At 37.5% G+C, this 25,800-nt stretch overlaps 1 protein-coding gene across 1 annotated transcript in view; it reads right to left on the bottom strand.

Moving 5' to 3' along the window:
• MYH15 (myosin heavy chain 15) overlaps positions 1-25,800 on the bottom strand; it is a 144,335-nt gene that overhangs the window by 57,704 nt on the left and 60,831 nt on the right. The window contains exons 19-24 of the mRNA XM_058661281.1: positions 20,528-20,645; positions 19,578-19,701; positions 18,777-18,913; positions 12,699-12,954; positions 2,399-2,641; positions 810-986 (exon numbers count right to left, since the gene is read on the bottom strand). Of these exons, the coding sequence (XP_058517264.1) occupies positions 810-986; positions 2,399-2,641; positions 12,699-12,954; positions 18,777-18,913; positions 19,578-19,701; positions 20,528-20,645 (1,055 nt within the window). The remainder of the gene's footprint in view (positions 1-809; positions 987-2,398; positions 2,642-12,698; positions 12,955-18,776; positions 18,914-19,577; positions 19,702-20,527; positions 20,646-25,800) is intronic.

The following is a 25,800-nucleotide window of genomic DNA, read 5'->3' on the forward strand; positions in this document are numbered from 1 at the left end:
AACTTGATTATAGCACTCTGAGTGTACTGGGACACCACGAAAAACATGTTTCCCATAAATGTGCACTTTCCTAAACACAGAGATACCCATACATCCTCATAGCTAAGGATTTAAGAGGTCTGCAATAAGTGCAAATTGAAAGAAAATGCTACAAAGAGGTAATAGAGGAGATTGATAGATAAAATTAATAATAATAAAACAAAAGCATGTCAACAATTTTATGAAGACAAAGCTTTAGGGATTAATAAGAGATTGAATATATACACTGTGCCAGCTGGGGCACGAATTACGAGCTTATACATCAAGATTAGTCGAAATATCTTTATTTCACAGGGTGTTTCGTGGCATCAATTTTAGAGTCTTACAAGTATTTTCCAATACTGTGGGTAGAACACAGCTTGTGACTTACATTTCTTTGAAAGATAAATAAATCTTAGCACACCACTGGAGTCACAACAGAGGCTTTGGGATTGGTATGCAGCAACATTGTCAAATACAGTAACAGTAAGTCTGTGGGAAAGAGACTCGTTTATGAAAAAAAGAGATTTGGAAAAGCCAGTTATTTAAAAGGATAGCCCTTCACTACTCTTAATGTTCTTCTACTGCCAAATTAGTATGGAAATTGCATGTAAAAGTTGAGAGATTATGTGCTAAGGCCTCTGTACTTAGTGCTTCAGTGCATGTCAAAGATAAATTGCTCTTTCTAAATAATTAGGGACTCACACAATGGAATAATAAAATCAAGTAAGTCATGGAGATCTGTATCTGCATTCACAGATCACTAACTCACTAAACATTTGGTTACATACCTCACGAACTTGCTGCTCCATTTTTAAATGGGCTTTGTTCAGGTTTCGGACTCGCTCCTCTTCTGTGTGCAGGTAGTCCAGTGTCTGCTGGTGGGCCTCCTGAACTGACTTGTTGGCTTTGTTAAGGCTGATGATCTTTTCATTTAGAGATTCTACCTCCTCGGTCAGGTTCTTGACCTATAGAAGAACACAGAACCAGCAGGCTAGCATAATGCTGAATCATCTTCACACTTTGGTTACCCAAAGTCTCATTAGAGATTCAATTTCAGGAAAAGCTACATGTAGCCAAATTGTTGATATACTTTCTAAACTCTAAAGGTAGTTCTTACACACAGAGAAAAATGTACAAAATATCTTCTTGCATAAATATCAGGCATGGGGTACTATGGTTAATCAAAGATTAAAATTGTAGCTCATTGAATGGATGGCTTTCGGAGCAATTATTGTATGATGATGCCATTAAAGGTATTTTAGAATTTTTTTCAGCATTCTGAGGGTATTTACGTATCATGTTGTACTTCAGTGTCCTTTCTCACAATGATAGACTTATGACTGTTTATGAAGAACTATATTATTGTAATAATATAGGGTAATTCAGAGGGGGGAGAGAGGAATTGGGCAAGGGTAAGGTAATCCCAAAACCTATGGAACAGTATCATAAAATGATAATAGCAACAATAATAATAAAATTAGTGTAAAAGAAAGAGGTTTCAGATGACAGAATAAGCAAAGGTGAAAACTGCCTATATGGAGCCCACATGCTTTTCATTAATATGAATCAATACAAACAACAACTATTATTTGTCTTCCAAAGCCACGATGTCATTTTAGAGATTGGTTTTTGATCAATGGTTTGACAGACTCCTCACTAATCTCAGATCACACACAGATGTGCAAATTAAAACCCTCAACTCAGGCAAAACACCAAAGTTGTTAACTGGAATTCAAGACAACAGATCAAACTGCAAAACAGTGGGAAAGCTGGCAATAGAGCCACATCCCAAATCATGTTTCAGGAACTGCATGATGGCGATTCTCCTGCCAATAAGGGACGCACCCTAGAAAGCATCAGATAATGACTCATGTAGCTGGGTTCCTGCACCCCACATGGAAGAACTTGAATTTCTGGCTCCTGCCTTCAGCCTGATTCAATTCTGGTTGTTGTGAGTGTCTGAGGAATAAATCAGTGTACAGAAAACCTCAATCTTTCTCTCTGCCTTTCAAATAAACAAAAGCAGCACTTAGGTGATTGTCCATTTTTTTGTCTTTGTCACTCCCATTGCTAATGAATGCAAATTCTTGGGCTTCGCTTTTTTTTGTATGCTTACACACATATTCATATTTTTTTCAGCTGTGAAAAAAAACTTACAGAGACCAATGACACTATTACACTCTTTCTATTTAACTTGTGATACAGAAGATTGAGAAAAATGAAGACATTTCATTTGGGAGATTAAATGAGCTTCTATCAATCTGAATACCCAGCTCTATAAAGTGGTAGCTGCTTAAGTTAATCAACTTGAGCAGGCCAAGTTTGGTGCTTTAGTGTGATATGAGAGTTTATTTGCAGCATCTTACAGGATAAGTACCTTGTGCTCTGTAACATGCCTGTCCTTCTCCGACTTGGCCAATATTGTTTCCAGGTCATCAATTTCTTTCTTCAACTCAAAACTTTCATCTTCCAGTTTTCTTTCCCTGGCACTGAGTTCAGAATTTATCTCCTCTTCTTTCTCAACCCGCTCAGACAACTCCTTGATTCTTTCTTCCAGCTGGATCTTGGATTTAATCAGACATTCACACTGTTCTTCAACGTTTGCCAGGGTTTCCTGTTCCTGCCACAACGAGGAAAAAAAACCATTGCCAACAGCTGAAAGTAATTTATCGGCAAGGGGAAAATGCTGCTTAACATATTGCAGAGACAATGGCCTGCCCTTTGCCTGGCACAGTCACCTGCCTTGCCTAAGCTGTTTATTTCCAGATCTGTGATCCTCTTGCTGAGAAATGGGAGAGGTGCCTGTGTTTGGAGGTGGCCAGTCACTCAGATTCATTCAGTAGGTTAGATTACATTTTCTAAACCACTTAATAAGATCCTGATGATAAAAAGGCGCTAACATGCTGCTTAAATCACAACTTCTGGACGCATCCATTTGTGCATATGCATTGAGGTTGCTATCTCAGGATATGTTCTTTAAAAAAAAGCAATGAGTCTAAGACATCAGAATATTTACAGCAGCACAACTGACAATGGTGAAGACATGGAAACAACCCAGAAACCCAGATGCCTATCAAAAGAGGAATGGATTAAAAAAAAAAACCTGTGGTATATCTACTCTATGAAATGCTACTCAGCCGCTAAAAACAATGAAATTCTAGCATTTGCAACAGAACGGCCCCAACTAAAGGACATTATGCTCAGTGAAGTGAGCCAGTCACTAAAGGACAAATATCCTATATTCCCTTTAATATAAGGCAAGCTTCATGCAAAATTTAAGATCATTAGATATATCCAGGTACACATGTATGTACTTATATTCTTCTAGAGGAACTGTATAATGGAGACTACCATACCACAAAATGAAGACGTATTGCAGTATGCAACTATACTACTGCATAAAAGTGGGACTCCCAATGAAACTGTTGAAAATATCTTGAAAATAGGATGCTAGTCTTTCTACCATTGTCTATACACAATGTTATGATACACTTAAATAGCAGAATGATGGATTTGTGACTGTTGCTGAGGGCTATACTATTGTAACAATAGAGGGAAAACAGTAGGGAGGAGGATGATTGGAAATGGTGGAAGGGGAAATCCCTGAGCCTACAGAATTACATCATAAAAATAAAGTTAAAAATTAATATTTACAATTGTATTATAAGTGCACCAATGTAGTTGATTACAGATATGTAATGCATATTCTAAAAAATTCGGCTAACTTATGTTTTTATTCATAAACTAGAGATTAATTCAAAAGATTACTTACTAAAAACAGTTTTCACTATTATTCCCAATGGAAATTTTAAGATTTATTTATTTTTATTGGAAAATCAGATATAAATAGAGGAGGAGAGACAGAGAGGAAGATCTTCCGTCCTATAATTCACTCCCTAAGCAGCTGCAACAGCTGAAGCTGAGGCAAACCAAAGCCGGGAGCCCGGAGCCTTTCCGAGTATCCCACATGGGTGCAGGGTCTCAAGGTTTTGGGCCATCCTCCTCTGCTTTCCCAGGCCACAAGCATAGAGCTAGATGGGAAGTGGAGAGACTGAGATTAGAACCAGTACCCATATGGGATCCTGATGCATACAAGGTGAGGACTTTAGCCACTAGGCTACTACACCGGGCCCCCCAATGGAAATTTTGACTCAGTGATTCTGTGAGGACTAAATTCATAAAATACTCAAAGAGAGAATAATATAAACTTTTTTCTTTTATCCATTTGTAAGCACTGGTTCCAACTCTTACTGAAGGTCTTTCAGGGTCATAGACCAAGCAAAAATTTAGCATGAGTTATACCTTTCTGACTTTTAACGTGTGAGTTGTCTTCAGAGACTAAGGTAAACCTTTTCTTTAGAGTAAGTTGTTAAATCCCATGGTTTTCACTGCGATTTTAGTTCATATGCCTTCCTCTGGGGTTTTTAGTTCCATCCAATCTCCACAATAGGCTGGTTTGGGTACTTTTTAAACTCTTTACTTGTCTTGCTTATGTTATATCTGCCTCTAAAAGCAAGAGTAGAAAGGGGACAAAAACTAAAAAAAGAAAAAAGAAAAAAATCTAATCCATTGATTGCCCACTGGCTAAAGCTTGTCCTGCTCAATAAATGGAACTTTAAGTGGCATAGGCAGCTAGAAGTACACAATGGCTAATCTCCAACTTCCCTGAATTCCCTAAAACAGGCTAAATTAAAATGAAATATTAACATGTAGAAAGGGTCCATGCAAATCAGAGATGTTCAATATTTGAAAAATAATGGGTGCATTTGATTTTCACCCTAGGTTGACAAGCAGAATAGTTACTTGTTGCACTCTGCTCAATATACAAATAGAAAGTGTCAGCATCTCCAAATGAGGACAGCACAATCGACCATCATTGATCGCATCCTGTGGGGTCAGGAGACCAACTGAGCAATGATGTCACAGTTTAACACCAGGAGGGCTTCTTCCCAGTGGCAGTTATTCTCTTATACACTTAAAATGATAACCGGAATGCAGCCACTAAGTTATGATGGCACTTTGACTGTGTGAAGGATTTAAAAATGATCCTTGTTTCACGGGGAGGGCGAAAGAGGGAGAAAAAGGAAGAATCCCTATACTTATAAAACATATCATGGAAAATAATAAAACAATTTTTTTAGAAAAGGAATCCTTGTTTCTTTGATCCAGTCTATGTCTAGCTTTGTTCTTTGAAAGCAAAGTATTATTTTTTTTAAAGATTTATTTTATTTTTATTACAAAGTCAGATATACTGAGAGGAGGAGAGACAGAGAGGAAGTAGAGCTGCCAGGATTAGAACCAGCGGCCACATGGGATCAAGGCGAGGACCTTAGCCACCAGGCCACACCGCCAAGCCCCAAAGTATTATTATATATTTCATAGTTCTATCAACATTTTATTCAGTTAAAATTTGAACTTTATTTAGCCTTCACAGGATTGCTCTAAAATTTGCTTCTGAGTTTTCCACAAAAGGTTTTATTCTTTACCAATTTTCAAAATAATTTTTAAAATTTACTGGTACAAAAAAATTGTATTTTTTAGGGTTCCACGTGATGCCTTGAAACACATTTACATAGATAGTATAGTAATACCCAGTAAGTGTAAACCTGCCTAACCTTAAACATTTAACATTTCCTTATGATAAAAACATTCAAAATCCTTTCTAGAATTTATTTAGAGAAACACACAGCACATTATCATTTTCTATACTTATCTTTCTGTGCAGAATACCAGAACTTCAAACTCCTATTCAACTTTGTTAACAACTCTTAACATTTCCTCTCCATCACTTTCTATAGCTTTTGGCAACTAAAATTTTAACTTAAAAGTTTTTAAGATTCTAAATGCAAGGGGGATTGTGTAATGTTTTTATTTCTATGCCTAGCTTAGTTCACTCAATGGGATGACCTCCAATCCCATTCATATTTTTGCAAATAACAGCATTACATCCTTTCTATGCTTGAATACAATTCATCTGTAAATATATGCCATATTTACTTTATTTATTAATGCTTCACTTAATGGTTACAAGTTTTTTCCAATTCTTGGGAACTTCAAAAGTGCTGAAATAAACATAACACAAATGTCTTTACCACAGAAGGCTTTCACTTCCCTTATATATATGCCAAATAGTAAAATACAGATCATATGGTAGCTGTATTTTTAGTTTTGTGAGGAATTTCCATTCTGTTTTTGTCAGTGTCTGTATTGATTTGCATTTCCACTAATGGTGTGCAGATGCTCTATCACTTTCAACCCTCGCCAGCATTTTTGATCACTGCCAACCCAACTGCAGCTAGGCAATATCAATGATTTTTATATGAATTTTCCTGATTAGCAGTGATACAGAGCATTTTTTGATCATTGCCAACCCAACTGCAGCTAGGCAATATCAATGATTTTTATATGAATTTTCCTGATTAGCAGTGATACAGAGCATTTTTTGATCATTGCCAACCCAACTGCAGCTAGGCAATATCAATGATTTTTATATGAATTTTCCTGATTAGCAGTGATACAGAGCATTTTTTGATCATTGCCAACCCAACTGCAGCTAGGCAATATTAATGATTTTACATGAATTTTCCTGATTAGCAGTGATACAGAGCATTTTTTGATCACTGCCAACCCAACTGCAGCTAGGCAATATCAATGATTTTTATATGAATTTTCCTGATTAGCAGTGATACAGAGCATTTTTTGATCACTGCCAACCCAACTGCAGCTAGGCAATATCTCAATGATTTTTATATGAATTTTCCTGATTAGCAGTGATACAGAGCATTTTTTTCCTTTACTTGTTGACCAGTTGTATGTTTTCCTTTGAGAAATGTATGTTCAGATCTATTACCCATTTTTAATTTTATTATGTGTATTTTTTGCTGTTGGGATGAGTTCCTTCAGTATACCAGTTATTAACAGTTGGTCAGTGAGCCTGCAAACAGTTTCTCCCATTCTGTATTTTTAAAATTTTTTCTGTTAACCGTTTTCATTGCTTTTCAGTAGACAATTTGTTGAAATCCAGTTTATCTACTCTTTGCTTTTTGCTGCCTACATTTAGATATTGATCAAACTTAATTGCCCGTTCCCATATCCTGTAAAGAGCTTCTCTTAATCTTTCATTTACAAGTTACAAAGTTTTAGCTGTTGGATTGTTATATATGGTCTTCATGTATGTTAGCATCAGTCCATTCCATACTTAGTTTCTTATAAGTGTTTGAGATGAACAGATGCTACATTTTGTCAAAGACCTTATTGTATCTATTGAAATAACCACATATTTTTCTTTTGGTTTTTTAGAAAGCTGTGTCACACTTACAGATTCATATATGTTGTAAAATCTTGTATTCCTGATAAGAATACTACCTGATCATCATTAGTAATCTTGGCTTGTGCTGTTGGGTTCAGTTTTTCAAGTATTTTGTTGAGAAATTTTGAGTCTATGTGGCTAAGTTGCTTTTCTCTTTCTCTTTTTCTTTTCCTTTCCTTGCCTTGCCTATCCTATCTCCTTCCATCCTTCTTTCCTTCCTTCCACCTTTCCTGCCCTCTTTCTTTCTTTCATTTTCTCTCCCTTTCTTCTTCCCTTCTCATCTCTTTCCCTCCATCGTTTTTTCCTTCCTTCCATCATTCCTTTTTTCTTTCCTTTATGTATTTTCTCTCTATTTCTTTCTGTTTCTTTTCCATTTCCTCTTTTTGTGTACATGTCTCATTTTGTTATTAAAGTAATTCTGGTCTCATAGGGCTATCTGGAAAAATTTTTCCACCAGTCTACTTTTTTGGATAACGTAGAAGCTGTTGTTAAGTCTTCACTTGATCTTAGCCAAAAGACCAAAAAGCAATTGTTGTTAAGTCTTCTTTAAATGTTTGGCAGAATTCAGAGTGCATCATATGTTCTTGGGAATTTCTTTGGTAAGAGACTTTTTATTACTGATTCCATCTTACTGTCTGTTATCATCTGCCAGATATTTTAATACTCATGTTTTAATCTTGTCAGGTTGTGTGTACCAACACATTTATTTGCTAATTCTTGTTTATTGAAATATTTATTCACTTATACTGCTATAAATTTTCTTATTTCTTTTTTCCAATAATGAAGTTTGATTTGCTCTTACTTTTCTAGTTGACATGCTAAAATATGCTGCTTGCTGAGGTCTTTACACTTTTACGATATAGAAGTTGCCTGCTGTAAATATTCTTAGAACTGATTTTGCTATATACCATACGGTTTGTTTTATACCATAAGGTTTGAGATCTTGTGAATCCATTCTAAAACTTCCTTCATAATTTCTTTCCTACTCCATTGGTTGCTCAGCAAGTTGCTTAATTTCAAAGTTTTTCTTGTTACTGAGTTAACTTTTTACTGCACTGTTGTCAGATTAATCTTCAATATGATTTTTTTTCTAATTTATTGAGACTGTTTCATGATCTGCTCTATGATCTATCTATCTTAAAGAATGTTCCAGGCCTGGCACAGTAGCCTAGTGGCTAAAATCCTTGCTTCGCATGCACCAGGATCCCATATGGGCGCTGGTTCTAATCCCAGTGGCCCTGCTTTCCATCTAGCTCCCTGCTTGTGACCTGAGAAAGCAGAGGAGGATGGCCCAAAGCCCTGGGACCCTGCATCTGTCCAGAAGGCCCAGAAGAAGATTCAGTCTGATGGCTTCAGATCGGCTCAGCTCCAGCCACTGCGATCGCTTGGATAGTGAGTCAACGAATCTTCCGTTCTGTCTCTCCTCCTGTCTGTATATCTGACTTTCTAACAAAAATAAATAAATCTTTTAAAGAATCTTCCCTTCATTCTTAAAAAGGGTATTCTACAATTGTTGGATGGAATGTTCTGTAGATGCCTGCTGTTCTAGTTCACTGAAGGCACAAACTCGGCTCTCTTTGATTGTCTGTCTGGATGATCGGTCCACTTCTGGAAGTGGGATGCTAGAAGACAGTTCTATTACAGTGTTGGAGTCTATCTCTCACTTTAGATCAAATAAAGTGACTTTATAGCTTGGCCTGCTTCCATATTGGGTGTGTATATAGAGCTGTTCTTTCCTCTCACTGAACTAAGCATCTTGCCATTATTTAAAGATCTTCCTTGTCTCTTTTTTCTAGGCAGAAATACGTGTACTCTGCATCCTTTAAAGTTCTATTTGCATGTAGTGTATTACCATTGTTTCACTTTCAGCTTACGTGTCTGCAGCAAAATGAGCTTTTTGTTAGCAGTATACACTACATGTTCTTTTTAATGTATTTTGTGATTCTATATGTTTTAGTAAAAATAGAATTCATTTTAATTTCAGGTAGTTACTAACAGCTAAGATCTTGCTACTGCCTTTTTGATATTTATATTCTACATATTGTACATTTTAATTCTTATCATTCCCACTCTTGGAATGGTCTTTGTTCAGTTATTTTTCTCAGGCAATGTTCTGATTTCTTATTTTTGATGAGTCTGCCAGAGGTCATTGTTTTGTTGTTATTATTGAGCTTACAAAAGTCTCTTGAGAATAACAAGCTATTTTAAAATTATGCCAACTTACTGTTTATAAGGATAGGAAAAAAGTCAAAATAGCAAAGAATTAATTTCAATTCTTACAACATTTTGAATTGATATTATATTTATATCTTTCTGTATTGCCCATCTCAACATATTAAAGCATTATGACTTACACTTATTTTAATTTTTAGTATTCATACTAAATATGAAACTAGTTTAGGACCCACATATTTGAGTTTAAAGTATTCTATATTTGTTCATTTGGCTACACCTACCAGTGACCTTTTTACCTTCTGATACTTTCCTCTTACTCTCCAGCATCTCTTTCCTAAAGTTTGAAAAGTCCCTTTAGCATTTCTTGTGAAAGAGATCTGTTGCTGATAAATTCACTTGGCTTTTGCTTGTCTAGCAATGTCTTTATATCTTTCACAGCCAACATCTTTATATCTTCTATAGCAAAAGAACAAATTTACTGAGCATGCTATTATTTTGTTTGTTTGGAAAGGCAGATATACAAAAGAAGGAGAGACAGTAAAAAAGATCTTTCATCCACTGGTTCACTGCCCATGCGGCCACAATGGCCAAAGAGTAACTGTGCTGCAACCAGGAACCAGGAGATCCCACTCAGCCTCCCACGCAAGTGTAGGGTCTCAAGGCTTTGGGCAGTCCTTGAGTGCTTTTCCAGGTCACAAGCAGGGAGCTGGACAGGAAATGGAGCAACCAGGAAATGAACCAGCACCCACATGGGATCCCAATGGTTGCCAGATGAGGATTTGGCCACTAGGTTACTGCACGGGGTGCCAGTATATGATTCTTGAGTGCTAGTTTTTTGCTTCGGAGATGTTAAATTGTCATTCTACTCCTTTCTAACCTGTAAGGTTTTAGGCAATAATTTTGAAAACTGGACAGAGTTTTGTGAATCTATTCCTTGGGTCTAGTAACTTTGAGAATACGCTATCTTCAAACTTAGAATGCTTGTTTGTAGAAGGCTTTGGGGTTGACCTTGTTGATTTTAACTAGAGTTCTGACCTGTGACTTTCCCATATCAGAATAATTGTTTCTTTAGGTTGGAGAAAGTTTCTGTTATTATCCTTGGAATATATATTTTTTTAAGATTTATTCAGTTTATTACAAAGTCAGATATACAGAGAGGAAGATCTTCCGTCCGATGATTCACTCCCCAAGTGAGCCGCAACGGGTCGGTGCGCGCTGATCCCATGCTGGGAACCAGGAACCTCTTCCAGGTCTCCCACGCGGTTGCAGGGTCCCAAGGCTTTGGGCCGTCCTCGACTGCTTTCTCAGGCCACAAGCAGGGAGCTGGATGGGAAGTGGAGCTGCTGGGATTAGAACCGGCGCCCATATGGGATCCCGGGGCGTACAAGGCGAGGACTTTAGCCGCTAGGCCACGCCGCCGGGCCCCCTTGGAATATACTTTTTTATCCCTCTAGTATCCTCATGTCAACCTGAATCCCACTAACTCTAAGTTTGCATTTGTAATGCTCTTCACACTTCTGTAAGGGTTTTGTGTTTTTCAAAATCTTTTTCTCTTTGTTCTTCTCTGACTATATTTTCAAACATCTAATCTTCAGACTCACCAACTTTTTCTGTAGCTTAATGTGTTATTCTATTGGTATCATCTGTATTTCTAATTTCACTTATTGTTCATTTCCTTATAAGTATTTCAATTTTAATTTTTAAGGCTATTTAATCTTTTCATCTAATCTTTTTATTAAAATATAAATGTTTGTGTTCTATTGATGTTCATAAGTATCTTTAAAACAGCTATTTAACATTTTCATTAAAAAATTATTTTATTAAAAATTTCAGTTTGTACCTGGTTATCCTATTTTATTCCTTATGTGAAGCAATGATTCCTTGGAATTTCTTGGTGCTTATTGGCATACAATGTCATCTTCACACTAAAGAACTAATTATTTTTTTCTAGTCTTTGTTTCAAACCTCATTTATAGGGATCCTTCCAAAAACAGTTAGAAGTCTGCTCATATTTATGAGCATTTATGCTATTTAACACAAGGCAGACCCTAAACTTCGATTATTGCACATTTACAACAAGAAACAAAGAGGTAAAAGAAGGAAGGAATTAAGAAGGGAAGGAAAGAAGGAAGAAGGGAAGTAAGGAAGAGAGGAAGGGAGAGAGAAAGATGGTAGGTGGGAAACATGGTAGGAGGAGTGAGTATAGGGTCAGAAGGATCACTACGCTACTAAATCTATATGGCAAAACGTGAAATTTCTTTACATAAATAAAATAAGTTAAAAATAATAAAAAGTAAAAACTATTTTAATGTATAAGATGTGCATATTAGAAGATCTGAAAGTGACTCATCAGGGAAACAATATGGTGGGTTTTTTTCTTCTCAAGACAATGGATCTAAATCCTGACCAGCCAAAATCACCCATCCAGAGAAAGGCACTGGCACAATTAGGATGTCGCTGAGGATACCTGCATCCAACACCACAGTGCGTTTGTAGTCCCAGCTCCACTTCTGACATACGGTTCTGCTAATGCACACCATGAGAAGGCAGTAAAAGATGACCCAGGTACTTGGGTCCTCACTACCCACATGGGAGACCAGAGTTCAGTTTTTTGCTTTTGGCTTCAGTTTAGATCATCTTGGCTAATGCGGGCATTTGGGGGATGAAACAGTGGACAGCAGAGTTTTCTGTGTCTATAAAACCAGATCTGATAATTGCTGCTTTAAGAATTCATTACTAATGCAGATTTGAACCAAAGAAAAAGGAAGCAAAAGTATCAACATAAGAAAATGCAACTAGAAACACTGAAATAATCCTCAAGATCTCAGTTAAGCTCAGTTAAGTATTAAAGACCAGCTGACTTTCTAATGGCTTATTTTATTTTGTCACCAGAGTTTTGCAAACCCCATGATAGTTATTGTGAATATAAAGTGGGGAAAAAAAAAACTTCTGCTGTTTTTTTCTCTTTTTCTGAGCCATGCTGCCAATAATAATCATAATCATAATCACAATCATAATCATAATATCACTTTACTAAGATGTTATTTTTGTATGTTTCTATGATCAGTTTGTTTATGAAATTCTATGATATTTGAAAAGCATATTCTTCTATTTACCTTCTGCAAGTCAACATGAACTATGAAACAAGGAAACTAGTTAAAAACTGGAGTTAAACAGAAAAGGGACCACTCACAGCCTGCAGCTGAAGAAGTAAGTCATTCTTCTCCTGAATGAGGGAGGCTTGATTCGTTTTCAGTTCCTGCCTCTGGGATTCTGTTTTTTCCAAGGTTTTCCGCAGTTGCACACACTCCTCTTTCAGTCTGGCTATCTTATCTCCCACTCCCATGCACTTAACGAGAGGTTTAATCTTAAAGAAGAGTCTCATCCAGGGACAGTTCTTCACAGCCATGAAAGTTCTTATGTTCCACTGGATCAAAAGAAGTGCATTCCTAAACCAAGAGAAAAAAGAAAAGTAACCTACAGTACTTTAAAGGAATTATAAGTCTTTAATAAGCACATAACTTAAGGACTGGGGGTCATAATGAATTCTCGATAGCCTTCTGGGCCTTTTCTCTCTGGGTCTTGATTTGACTCTGCAAAGAAAAAAAATAAGGAATCTCTGAGGGATTTCCGAAGTTCACAACTGTCTGGACTAGACGCCCAGAAAATATTTCCATCATTTTTATCCCATAAATGACTACTGAACCTGCAAGAGAACAAGAAATACAGAAGGTGCTAAAAATGTGACCAGAAAGTGAATATACACATAATTTGACATCTCAATATAAAGGGAAGCCAATAGGTATTGCAAGAATCTGTATTTTCGTGTCCATAATACATGAAGAGGAAAGGCAGAAACCACTGATTAATTTTAAGTGCAATGAAAAAGAGGACTAAAGGATCCAAAACTAGCAGAAGGGCATTAAGACCAAAAAATAAAGTAAATAATAATTCTAATTCTTTTAGGAACTTGTTAAAAACCTTGATCCAGCATTACTGAAGCTTTTGAGGCTTTCATTATATTAAAATTAGGGCAGAAATATCCAAATAATGAGTATAATGTGTAGTATGTTTTATACTGTTACTCAGCCAAAAAAGGGAGATAAAGAATTTATCATTAAAAATTCTATAAATTCATCACCAGCACTTTAAAATAAATACTACAGGGAATTTTTCCAAGCTGAGAAAAAAATGATGCTAGCTAACACAATTAAAATAAATGAAAGTATAAAGCTCATTACAAGTATAGTAATACAATCAAAATCAAAACGCTATAATATCATTAGAGTCATACATAAATTATTTGGACTCTAGCACAAAAATTAACAGATAAAAGTTTTAAAATAAGTTTAGCTACATAACTTGGTTCATGAATACACAATTCAAGAATACATAAAATATGAAAAAATAATAGGAATATGAGGGCAGAAAAAGCATGAAGAATTTTGTATGTAGTTGAAGTTATAGTTTTATCAGTCTTAAATATATTGTTAAAATATTTTTGGTCCTGCATTGTAGCCTAGCAGCTAAAGTCCTTGCCTTAAATGCCCCAGGATCCCATATGGGTGCAGGTTCTAATCCCAGCAACCCCGCTTCCCATCCAGCTCCCTGTTTGTGGCCTGGGAAGGCAGTGGAAGACAGCCCAAGCCTTGGGACCCTGCACCCATGTGGGAAAGATGGAGAAGGCTCCTGACTCTTGACCTCGGATGGGCGCAGCTTCAGCTGTTGTGGCCACTTGGGGAGTGAATCATCAGATGGAAGATTTTCCTCTTTCTCTCCTCTTCTCTTTATATCTGACTTTGCAATGAAAACAAACAAATCTTTAAAAAAAAGCATATTTTATGCATGCCTCATAGTAATCTCTAATATACACATTGAACATAAAAAATTAATCAGTGCCAGAGTCCAGCTCCAGCCGAGTTCAGAACTCAAGAAGGGTGAGTGAAATAAGTGTAGAGAAAATAAATGGACCACTACAATTTCAGAATCATCATGAACAATGTGAGAAAGCTGTCTGCTTTATTCATACAGAAGCAGTCACAAAGGCTGGCACAGAATTTTCACACCTGGTCAAGTGGGCATTCCTAAGGATAGTTCTGCCAATTGCTTCACCTTGAGGCAGGATATCCTCCGTCCTAAACCTGAGGTCAGGAAGTTCTCAATAGATGGCACATATCAATCAGTGACACATTCCTACTACAATCCTCATTCTACTACTTAGTCTTGAATCAGCCAAGAGGAGAAATGCATCACAGAAGAAGGGACCTAAATATCAAGGAAACAGGGAAAGAATAGTTTCCCACTACACCTAGGGACTTAACACCCTTGATTAGCATATGGTCAATGGGGGAGGAAAACCAAGTTCACACTGATAGTAAAGACCAATTTGGGTAGACAATGTCTAAATAGATTACAAAATTCCGGTGTCCATGCAAAGGGAGGTGGAACTGCCTTCAGGTGGATGCAGAGACATCTGCATGGCCTTGCCATGCAGCGGGAAATTCCTTGCGGCCTTGCCTGCAATGGAACAGTTCTCTTTACACCTTCATGTCCTCCACACCCACTGCATTGACCCCAGCATATCAGTGTATACCACTATTACAAAATAATGAACAAAATCACAGTACTAAGCTCTCACCTACAAAAAGTATTTTAAATGTGAATAAAATAAATCTGATCAAATGATAAAAGTAGCTGAGTAGATAGGAAAACAAAATCTAACTATATGCTGTCCATGAAATATAGCTTAGCTTTAAGGATACACAAAGTGAAGGGGCAGAGAAAGACATACCACAAAAGCAATAATAGTGAGGATGTGCCTATGTTCCTGCTGCACTATGGTCTTTTTAAATTTTAATTTGTTGAATTGTTAACTTAGTGACTCCAATAAGCTTTTGAGCTATAACATAAATTAAATACAGGTTATCTTGAAACATAGTAAATAAAATATTTTTAAAAGCAATGGTAGCTACACTTATCTCTGATAAAAGAGACTTTAAATCAAAGCTTAGAATAAGCGATTTGTCAATTAGTCAGAAATATAGTAAATATAAGCTCAACACCAGAAACAAATAAAGCAAACAATTAGAAAGAACAAAGAGTAAAGAATTTGAGGGAGAAATAGAAATACGATAGTTAATGACTTTAACAACTCACATTCCCCCAGTGGATGCAACATTGAGGCCGAAAATCAATTATAAATAACTGGGCTTAAACCACTCCACTGAGCTTCTGGCCCAAACAAACCTGTATTAATCATTCTATACACAGGCAGCAGACTGTACATTCTTTTCAAGTACATGAGAAATAATCTTCAGAACAGATCATATCTTAAGTCACAAAACAAATTTTCACAAATTCAGGAAGACTCATTCTAGGTATCTTTCCCAACTATAGTGCTAAGTAATCAAAAACCAATAATGTAGAGAAACTGGAAATTGGCTAATCTCTGCAAATTAAGTAACAAACTCCTTAGCAAGCAATTGATCAAAGAAAATAAAAAATGATATTTGGAAAACTACACTGACACAAACTGAAATACAAACATGATCTATCAAAACTTGTAAGACAAAGCAAAATAATTCCTAAGATACAGGCTAATAAATAACAAAAGATGTCAAATAATCTAACACTACAAAAGGAACACTAGCAAACGAACAAGCTAAGCTCAAAGGTAGCAGAAGAAATAAAACAAAAAGGAAGAAAATAAATTTAAAAACTAATATAAATATCCAACAAATAAATGATAAACCTTTAGCTATACTGACAAAAAGAGACAAGACTATAACAGAAGTATAAGTAGGTGAGGATGCATTACAACTAATTCCACAATTGTGAATGATTATAGGCTAAAAATTTAGATAGCTTGGGAGAAATGAAATAAATACCCAGAAGCATGCAACCAATGAAGATTGAATCATCAACAAATAGAAAACTGGATAGACAAAATTATGACTACTGGTATTGAATGAGTAATTAAAATCGCCTAACAAATCAGTTTAGGACCTGATAATTTCACTGGTGAATTCTACCCAACATTTAAAGAACTCTAATCCTTCCCAAATTGTTTCAGAAAAGATCAAGAACAAAAATCACTTCTAAACTCATTATAGGAGATCAAAATTGCCCAATTACAGAAACAAAAAAACAAAGATGATCTAGCAGGAATAGCATTCCAGCAATATAACAAATTAGAATCGTCCTCTAGGAACCTAACTTAAGGTACAATGGAGACTTAAAAGTCATAATCTAGTAAATTGGAAAACTTGAAAGAATTGTAAATGTTTTCTAAACTAAATGTTTACCTAAGCTGATTCAAGAAGAAAAAAGTAATAGGTCCAAAGCAATAGAAAACATTCAATCAAAATATTTAAATATATAAAAACATAAAAAAAAATACTAGAGACAGATGTGACTTTCTTCGTAAATTCTATCAAAGATTCCTAAATAGTTCCCTAATAGTTTTAGCAAATTTTCTGATGTTTTGAAATGAGGAAATATTCTAAAACTCATTTATGTTATTAGGTTAACCCTGACCCCATATCAATTAAAATAATAAGTGAAATGACAGGTGTTGGCCAATTACTTTTGAGTATTGATACAAAACTCTCATGATAAAATCACAACCAAAGATATTAATTTCACAGCATTAGAGTTATTTTTGCAGGAAAAAACTATCAGATAAATAGAATTAGAAAAAAAGTGATTGTTTTTAATATTGATTAAAATTTCATCATTTTGCTAATTAAAATAATATTCAATAAAAGAAATATTCTCCATGCAATAAATTATATTTTCCCAAAATAAACTCTTAAATATCACCTATAAAAAAGGAATGGTAGCTCTTGGAGCCTGGCGGAGTGGTCTAGCGGCTAAAGTCCTTGCCTTGAACGCCCCGGGATCCCATATGGGCGCCGGTTCTAATCCCAGCAGCTCTACTTCCCATTCAGCTCCCTGCTTGTGGCCTGGGAAAGCAGTCCAGGACAGCTCAATGCTTTGGGATCCTAAACCCGTGTGGGAGACCTGGAGGAAGTTCCTGGCTCCTGGCTTCAGATCGGCACAGCACCGGCTGTTGCGCTCACTTGGGGAGAGAATCATTGGACAGAAGATCTTCCTCTCTGTCTCTCCTCCTCTCTGTGTATCAGACTTTGTAATAAAAATAAATAAATCTTTTTAAAAAAAGGGAGTGGTAGCTCTCCCCAGTGTAAGAACTAAGAAGAAATTTGGCAAATATTTTAAAACCTGAAGTTGTACATGTTGATGAGCAAGTGAATCAGTGGCAATTTCACATGCCGTAATGGAAAGTGATTTGGAAGAAACCTTTTTGGGGCAATATCTTGCAAAGCTAAAATTGCATGTAATCTAAAACATATTACATCTTGCTGTAAAGAATTGTGACTCATAGTGTGTTTTCCAGTCAGCTGTTATCTACAAACTGTTTCCAGAGAACTTATTGTTTTGAGTAATACTGTCCTCAACAAGTGCTTGCATACATGCAAATGGGGATGTATACAAATAAAAAAAATCACTGAGAGCCCAGCACAATGGCTCACAGAAGATTCTTACAAGTTATGTCCTTAGTATCTGACATGAACTGTTATCCTCCTTGGGGAAACAGATCTAATTAACAAATTGTGAACTAAGCATTGTGAATGCTAAATATAAGTTTTAACAAAGAAAATGTTGATGTAACAGCTGCAGAATTCCTTGCTCATGACCCTTTGTTCAGTGATTTTGTAATCTTGCTTTTTATAATTCTATTATGGAGCAAGAAAAATCTTTAATCATGTGTCTAAATGTGGTGATAAATATCCTTAATACATGTGCCCCAAATAAAATAAGACAGTGATGAGTGCACATCAGCAGGAGCCACAGTTTCTCACCCAGGTGGCGTAGCCAAGTGCCCAGAATACCTCCCATGTTGAAGCAAGCTTTCTCACAGGGTTTACTGTGTGATATATCCAAACCCTTCTAGATCTGCTTCTCTCACAAATTGTGTCACACCACCTTCAGACTGTCACATTTCTAAAGAAACCCTCCCAAAGGAAAGGCTCAATGTCATGCACATAGTGAATAAGTTTCCTCTTGGCTGGACTGGGGGCGGTGGGGAGAGGGGAAGCCGATTGCTCTCTGTTTTGGGTATTCCAAGACTAAAAAATTGTTAAGACCCAGACCAAGCAGAAAGAGCAGCTCATGACTTGGCCTGTTATTTGAAATAAAGCCATACGATTTGTTGTACATCTTTGCTCTGGGAGTGAGGGTATGATAATACCTTTTTTCCAGAATATTCTGATATCTGATTCGCATCAGTTTGCCTCTTGCTCTGGCTTGAAACAATGTGAAGAATTTAGATAGTCTCTCATCTCTCATTTCTTCCAGTTGATCTAGAATGCGAGCTCTTAAAAACACCTGAAATAAATGTTGGATATTATTTTTACTCATAATAGGTATGCTGCAATTTCTGTTAATGGCTCTGTGAATAACACATGTGTTCTTTGAGATTATGATTAGTTCTAAATTTCTTCTAAGGTTTTCTTCAATGAGCAAAGTCTATATCAGAAAAGTTTGGCTTTATAAATCTAAAATTAATAGAAAACCTTCTAAATAATAAAACAAATAAACAATTAAAATTTCTGTAAACATTAATTATGAATTTAGGAATCTTTTCTCTTATTTGCACTCATTTTTTTGATAGTTAGCTTGACTCTAAAGTTTTAAATTTCTTAAGTTGTCTTACAAAATGTATTCCCTAAAAGAGTAGCATGTATATATATATATACAACTGGTTAATTCCAGGAGGTTGATTCACTTTTCTTTCGCTCTATATACACATATTTTTCAGCACCATAAGATTTATTCAGTGTTTTGTGTCTGGGAACAAATTATAATACAAATGTAAATATAGTAAAGACTGAGCTTTAAAAATTGAGTTTTCCTTCTGAAGTTTCCATTTTCAATTCACTCTATCAGTCATTAGAATAGAAAAATGCTTTAGAATCTTTCACACATGGCTATTTTAAGACACATAATTTCTTTCCACTTTTCCCCACATTCTTAGCAGTTTTCTGGTTACCTTAGTGATTCCAAATTGATACTGGGTTGGGTGTATATCCAGGGAGCCAAGCAGTTCTTCAGTAACTTTCTTACTATTTACAAACTTGCTCTTTAGACAAGTCCTTGGGTTCAGAATGCAGTACCTAATGTAAATTAGGACCAGAGGAGCAAGTGTTGAAATAAAGCTATTGCCAATATGTTCAGTTTCACAAACTAAATCAGTGTAATAGTTTAAAGTTGTCATAGTGATTGTCCACACTATTGGAAAAAGAAGAATTGGAAGGATAAAGTAAGGGGGGAGGGGAAACATAAAATCACTATCACATGGACAATGAGGATGAAGGCAAATACATTAACTATCTTTTAAAGAGTCCTTCATTCATGCTGAGTTTATAGAGAATGAGAAATATGCCTCTTGATTCCGGACAGGTTCCCTTTCTACTCTAGCATCTATGCTCAAAAGCCTTGATGACCCATAATTTACACTTTCAGAATTCAGAAACAGAAATCAAAGAAGTCTGTTGTGCCTTCTGCCCACACCCTGTTGGCTTCCTTCCTTTCACAGGATTTCTTATGAAGTAATAGCCTGTCTGGATGGCAGGTACATCTGTATATTTATCCGTATCTATCTGCCTTTCTACTACATACCTTTATGTATATCTGTAGATCAGGTACAATATTTCAGAAATTCAGTTCAGCCTCCATATGTAGTTCTTCTATGTGTGGATTTTTACTTCCATATGTAGTTCTTCTATGTGTGGATTTATTATCTAATAACAGATACTTAATGATACCATGGCTACATAGATGTTGCATTTAGGAGAAATAATAATGGAATTCTGTCACTATATATCTCATCACCACCAAAACACATTCCCCCCATCAAAAAATGCATGCCTAAATACTTGTTACTAGAGAAAGACAGAGTAGGCTTCCTCGGGCTTCTTGGATACTTGAATGAATATTTACCTTTGTTGAAAATCAGCATACAACAGACGGTATGGAAAACCTTCACGGTATATTCTAATCCCTTCCAAGACACCGTTACAGTGCAGCTGTTGCAGAACCAAGTATGAGTCCATTACACCTGAGAAGTATTATTTAGTTTGAATCCGAAAATCATGGCAGATTTTTTTTCTTATTTGGTATCTGTTACATTTTTTTAAACAGTTAAATATTTGATGTTCTTCTAAGATCACAGGAATTCCTTCACTTGCACCCTGATGATACTTATAATATCCATCCTGTTCTGTAAGAGTTTATAAATATAAATAGCACAAAACTTGTTTTAACTTGCAACAAATCCTTCAGTTCAGTTGGAGTGGGTTTTATAAGGAGATACTCCTGGAAAATGAAAAAATATATATGTACATATATATGTATATATGTATACATATATAGGTTTTTGCTATAATGTAAATGGCTTATTTTCACCAGAAAAATCCCAGATCAAAACCCAACTAGAGGGCCTGGCACAGTAGCCTGGTGTCTGAAGTCCTTGCCTTACATGTGCCAGGATCCCATGTGGGCACTGGTTCTAATCCTGGTGGCCCTGTTCCACATCCAGCTCCCTGCTGGCATCCTGGGAAAGCAATCAAGGACTGCCCAAAGTCTTGGGTTCCTGCACCCGCATGAGAGACCCGAAAGAGGCTCCGGGCTCCTGGTTTTGGATCGACTCAATACCGGCCATTATTGACCACTTGGGGAGTGAATCAGCAGGTGGAAGATCTTCCTCTCTGTATATCTGCCTTTCAATAAAAATAAATAAATCTTTAAAAAAAAGAATCCAACTAGGGAGTAGGGTTAAAACACAGAAGTGAACTGCCATTTCTAAGAAGGAGAGTGAGAATTGCAAAAATGGGGACTAAAAAGAAAGGGGCAGAAGCACAAAACAAATAAAATTATGTTTACAGTTTTGCCTAGTGTCGTCACCGCCCAGCAGTGGCGACACTAAAATGACACGGCAAACTCTTGAGGGTCCGGGAAACACTGGCAACTGGCCCTCTCACTGCCCAAAGCGGCTCCGTTTAAAACCTTCTCTCCGCTGCGCCTGTACCCATTGATCTAAGCTTTCCTACCCGCTTCTTCCGCCACCCTTCCTCCCGTTTTCCACCACCCTTCTTCCAACATTTCTTCCCATACTCTCTGCTTCATTCCCCTCCAGTCTCCTCGTCGCCCCCCAGTCTTTCTTCGTGGTTGTCTGTCGTCTGTTGTCTGTCATCTGTTGTCTGTCCGTCCGTCCTCTGTCCTTCTTCATCCATCTGTCCTCCCACTAGCTTTTACCCGCTACTTTTATACAGTTCTCCACCAATCACTTCTCTCCGTGGGTCGACTTGGCGCTACGTGATAGGCCAATAATCACCGCAGGGGAACTAGCCTATCCTGTTTACCTACTGGCGAGACCAGCTCCGTCTCCTGGCCCTGGGCCAGCCACCATCTTGCAACGGCCCCTCCCAGTCCCAGAAGTGGCTTTTACACCCCGCTCCCCACAGCCCAGAAAGAACTTGACCACAGTCTCGTTTTTATTCTTCCCTTACAACTTGACAAAAATCTAAATTTTATTCTGTACTTTAAGTTTACATTTATGATCTCTTTGTTCATCAGAAGTAGCTGTCAGCTACAATCTGCTCTAGATGATTCTGTCATAGAAGCCCATTCAAGACACTACTCTCAGAAATTCTTCTAGACAAGGTCAAGGTGCACTTCTCCTACAACAACATCCTACTATGAAATTACAAGACAGATGGGGGGAAAGGATGGCTCTTTCTAAGTTCAGGGTCATAGAAATAGATCTGTCAGGAATCCATATTTCTGTAACGAGATCTCTTTCATGGACAGACACAGGTGATTGATTAGAACAGACAGAAATATGATGCTTAAGACACAATCTTCTCTTCAAACATATATAAAGTATTGCTTTAGATAGTGATGTGTTTGGGGGTTTGTCTTTTGACATAAATTTCTTTTAGAAAATGCTGAATTCAGAGTTGTGTCAGTGGAAGGCAATTCTAATAGGTAATACAATTGCGCCAAAACAGATGCAGTAATTACATTCTTCGCTGTACGGAACTAGTGTTCCTTGATGCACGCAGGTGAAAAGAAGCAATGAGGCAAAAACAGGCTGCCATAAATGAACATGCAATCCACTGCCAAAACACAAACAGTGGCATCATTGTTTGATATTGCACTTTCTCCAAATAAGCAACAGATTGTCAAGATGGGAGTCTTAATTACAGAAGGTTTAATATAAAAATGCAAGATATGCTGAACTCTTGGAAACCAGTATCAGTATGTGACTACTAATACCAGGGCTGGTTCATTCTGTGAAGCTGTAAGTATATACTTACAGCTTTCATATACTTTCATATACTTCCTATGAAGCTGATAACTTCCAGCAAAGGCTCTGTAATGGCTGCAGTTCCAAAGAGTTGCTTGGGAATCTTGAAACCCATGGTGCACAGAAAGCAATGCAAGAGCTTGATATCAGTAAAAGTTTGTTGTTAAGTCCAAAATCCACTCAGTTACCCCATAATCTTTCAGCTACCTTTTACTACTCAAAAAGAATCTGCTTCCCAGAATCATATAATTAAAGAAATGGATGTTATTAGGAAGAAGGAAGATGAAGGTATTGGGAAGGATGCTAGTATTTTCTAACAATTAGAAAACGATCTCAGAATTGTATTTACGGTCAACTCAGACCAAATAACTGTATTTATGCTAAAATATCTACCTCAGTCCCTCAATTGATTAATCCAACACATCCTATTATACTTTTCCCCCTGTAGACAATGGTATTAAAATTCGCCCACATTTTAGCATGAAATTCAAGGAGGACCCCAGCTTGAGGCAACTGCCTAGGCTGCCTTGAGCAAAGGCAAGTGTTACGATCCTAAGAGAAAAGCAGCTAACAGCTAGCAGGCATTCTGAGCCTGGCTAATGCCAACTTTGTGTTATCTATAGCAGTGTGCCAGCAAAGTTGTCTATTCTACTTTAAAAATATATATATAAGGTGGGGAACCCTAGGCAGGGACATGCCATCCCAGCCTCAAGGCAGGGGGACTGCAGATTGCCTAGGAAAGGGACCTGGAGACAGGTTGGAGTGGAGTAGCTGAGATAATGTTTGACAGGGTAGGAATGACCCCTGGGGTTTCGATTACAGACTGCACTGACAGGTAAGTGAGGAAATTGAAATGGGAAGGTTTAGAAAAAGGAACCAGATCCTATGATTAGCTCATTGACATTTCAATTTTAGCTTATATACAGGACCGGCTGCTATATACCTTAAAATGGCTATAAGGTACCATTCAGCTGTCTCATGTCTATTTCATTTTAGTATTTAGCCATTTGTTGTGTTGAAGTATAATTTTGCTGATCTTGGCAGATTTTAGGATAATCTAGACTGGCTTGTAACTCTAACAAGACATTTGTCGACAATTTTTTTTTTTTTAACATACTGGTTACTCAAAACCATGTCAATTCCATAATGTTGCAAATTGCTGTTGATGTTATATTGGGACTCTTAATTGACTGGGATGATATTCTACCAGCTCTAACTTCGGACCAGAAATGGTCTCCCCAAGAAACTGTTCAACCCATCTGGACAATAAGTAGCTGGACTCTATGCTTGGTATACGTTTGCAAGGAAAGAATCTTGATTGAATTTGAACTGTAATACTGCATCAAGGTGGAGGAATCCACCAGGGGGGAGGGGCGTGGGGAGGGGTGGGGGGATTCCCAGAGCCTATGAATCTGTCACATAATGCAAAAAAAAAAAAAAAGGAACCAGAGGTCATGAGGCTGGGCTAAGTAGCATTATCTGCCACCTGCTGGTCCATGCAGGTCACACGAGAGCCAATCTAGAGGTAGGAAGGCTGGACTAGGCTGTAGCACCCATTGGTCAGAGCCAGAATGGGTGCAAGTCAGTCGAGCTAGGCCATAATATCCACCAATGAGTGCCAGGAGTGGATACCAGTCACATCTGGCTGGGCCACAGTACCCACTGGCACACAAATCCGAGGCTGTGAGTGGACCTAATAAAGGAACTTGAGCAACTCCCCTGGTTGGCCACAGCTCTTGCTGATGAGGTCAGGCCAGTATGAGCTGTAGCACATGTTGACATATGAGTGGGCCAGATGTGTGGGTGGGGCAAGCTGAACTAAGCCACAGTACTCATGAGTGTGCACGAAAGTCAGATCAGGTTATGCTACAGCACAGTCTGGCACACACAATCCCTGAGGTTTGGGGTAAGTCTGGCAGAGATTACCTGGGCGTCATGCTAACCAGGCTGTGGTACCTGTGTATGAAGACCGAGCCTGCCACAGGCTGGGCTAGGCTAGGCCATTGCACCTGTCTATTAAAGTGAATGTAGGGGCTCAGGATAGAACTGACTAGGCAGCTGCATCCACTGGTATGTGCATTGGTTGGTGCAGCCGATTGGCCAAACCTGATCCTGCACCATCTGGCATGCACAAGAGTCAATTCTGAGGTCACCCAGGCCAGGTTTCTTGGTGAACTCCCCAACTAGATTGCTGGACTCAAATCCTGGTCTAAGGAAATGTCACCATATATGTGTCCCAACCTTAGAGTCAATGTATCTGGATTGGGCCTCCTTCGTTGCTGATACCTGTGCATTGGACTGCATGCCTCGATGCACCTGCGGAGCATGACAGCCAGGTCACCTCAGCTGGCAATGGCTGTCAAGTACCTCATCAGAGGCTGGAAAATGGAATCGTTTTTACAACTTTCCTGGCCAAGCTTTGCACCTGAGACTGTAGATGTACTTAGGTAGACTTGGTCAGCCAGCCAAGAGAACTTGTAAAGTTTTTCTCAACCCTAGTGCAACAAAGCTGACAACAATATCTCACAAGTGTCAAAATCACTCCAGTAACACCCTCAGAACATTCTTTCCCATATGAGGTCTGTAAGATATCATCAAATGACTGTCCCCCATCCCTGGGTTCTGATGTGATTTGATAGCAAGGAGTGGTCCCCTTCCTTTCCCTGCCCAACAGACCAGAAGAATGAAAAGAAAGAAAGTGAAACATTTGTCACACCCATCTTCCTCCATTCATGGACCCTTCCCCCTTAATCAGAGTTTAGATGGGCATGCATGCTTCTCAACTATGCAAAAGATATTAAGAATAAAATTAAAAATTGTAAAAAAAAATCCGGAGGAATTAAAATGCTGATGTCAATTTTTATATGACACAGTTGAAACTGTTTTGTGAACTTCTTCAACATGT

Source organism: Ochotona princeps, chromosome 3, assembly GCF_030435755.1.
Source record: "Ochotona princeps isolate mOchPri1 chromosome 3, mOchPri1.hap1, whole genome shotgun sequence".
Taxonomy (NCBI): Eukaryota; Metazoa; Chordata; class Mammalia; order Lagomorpha; family Ochotonidae; genus Ochotona; species Ochotona princeps.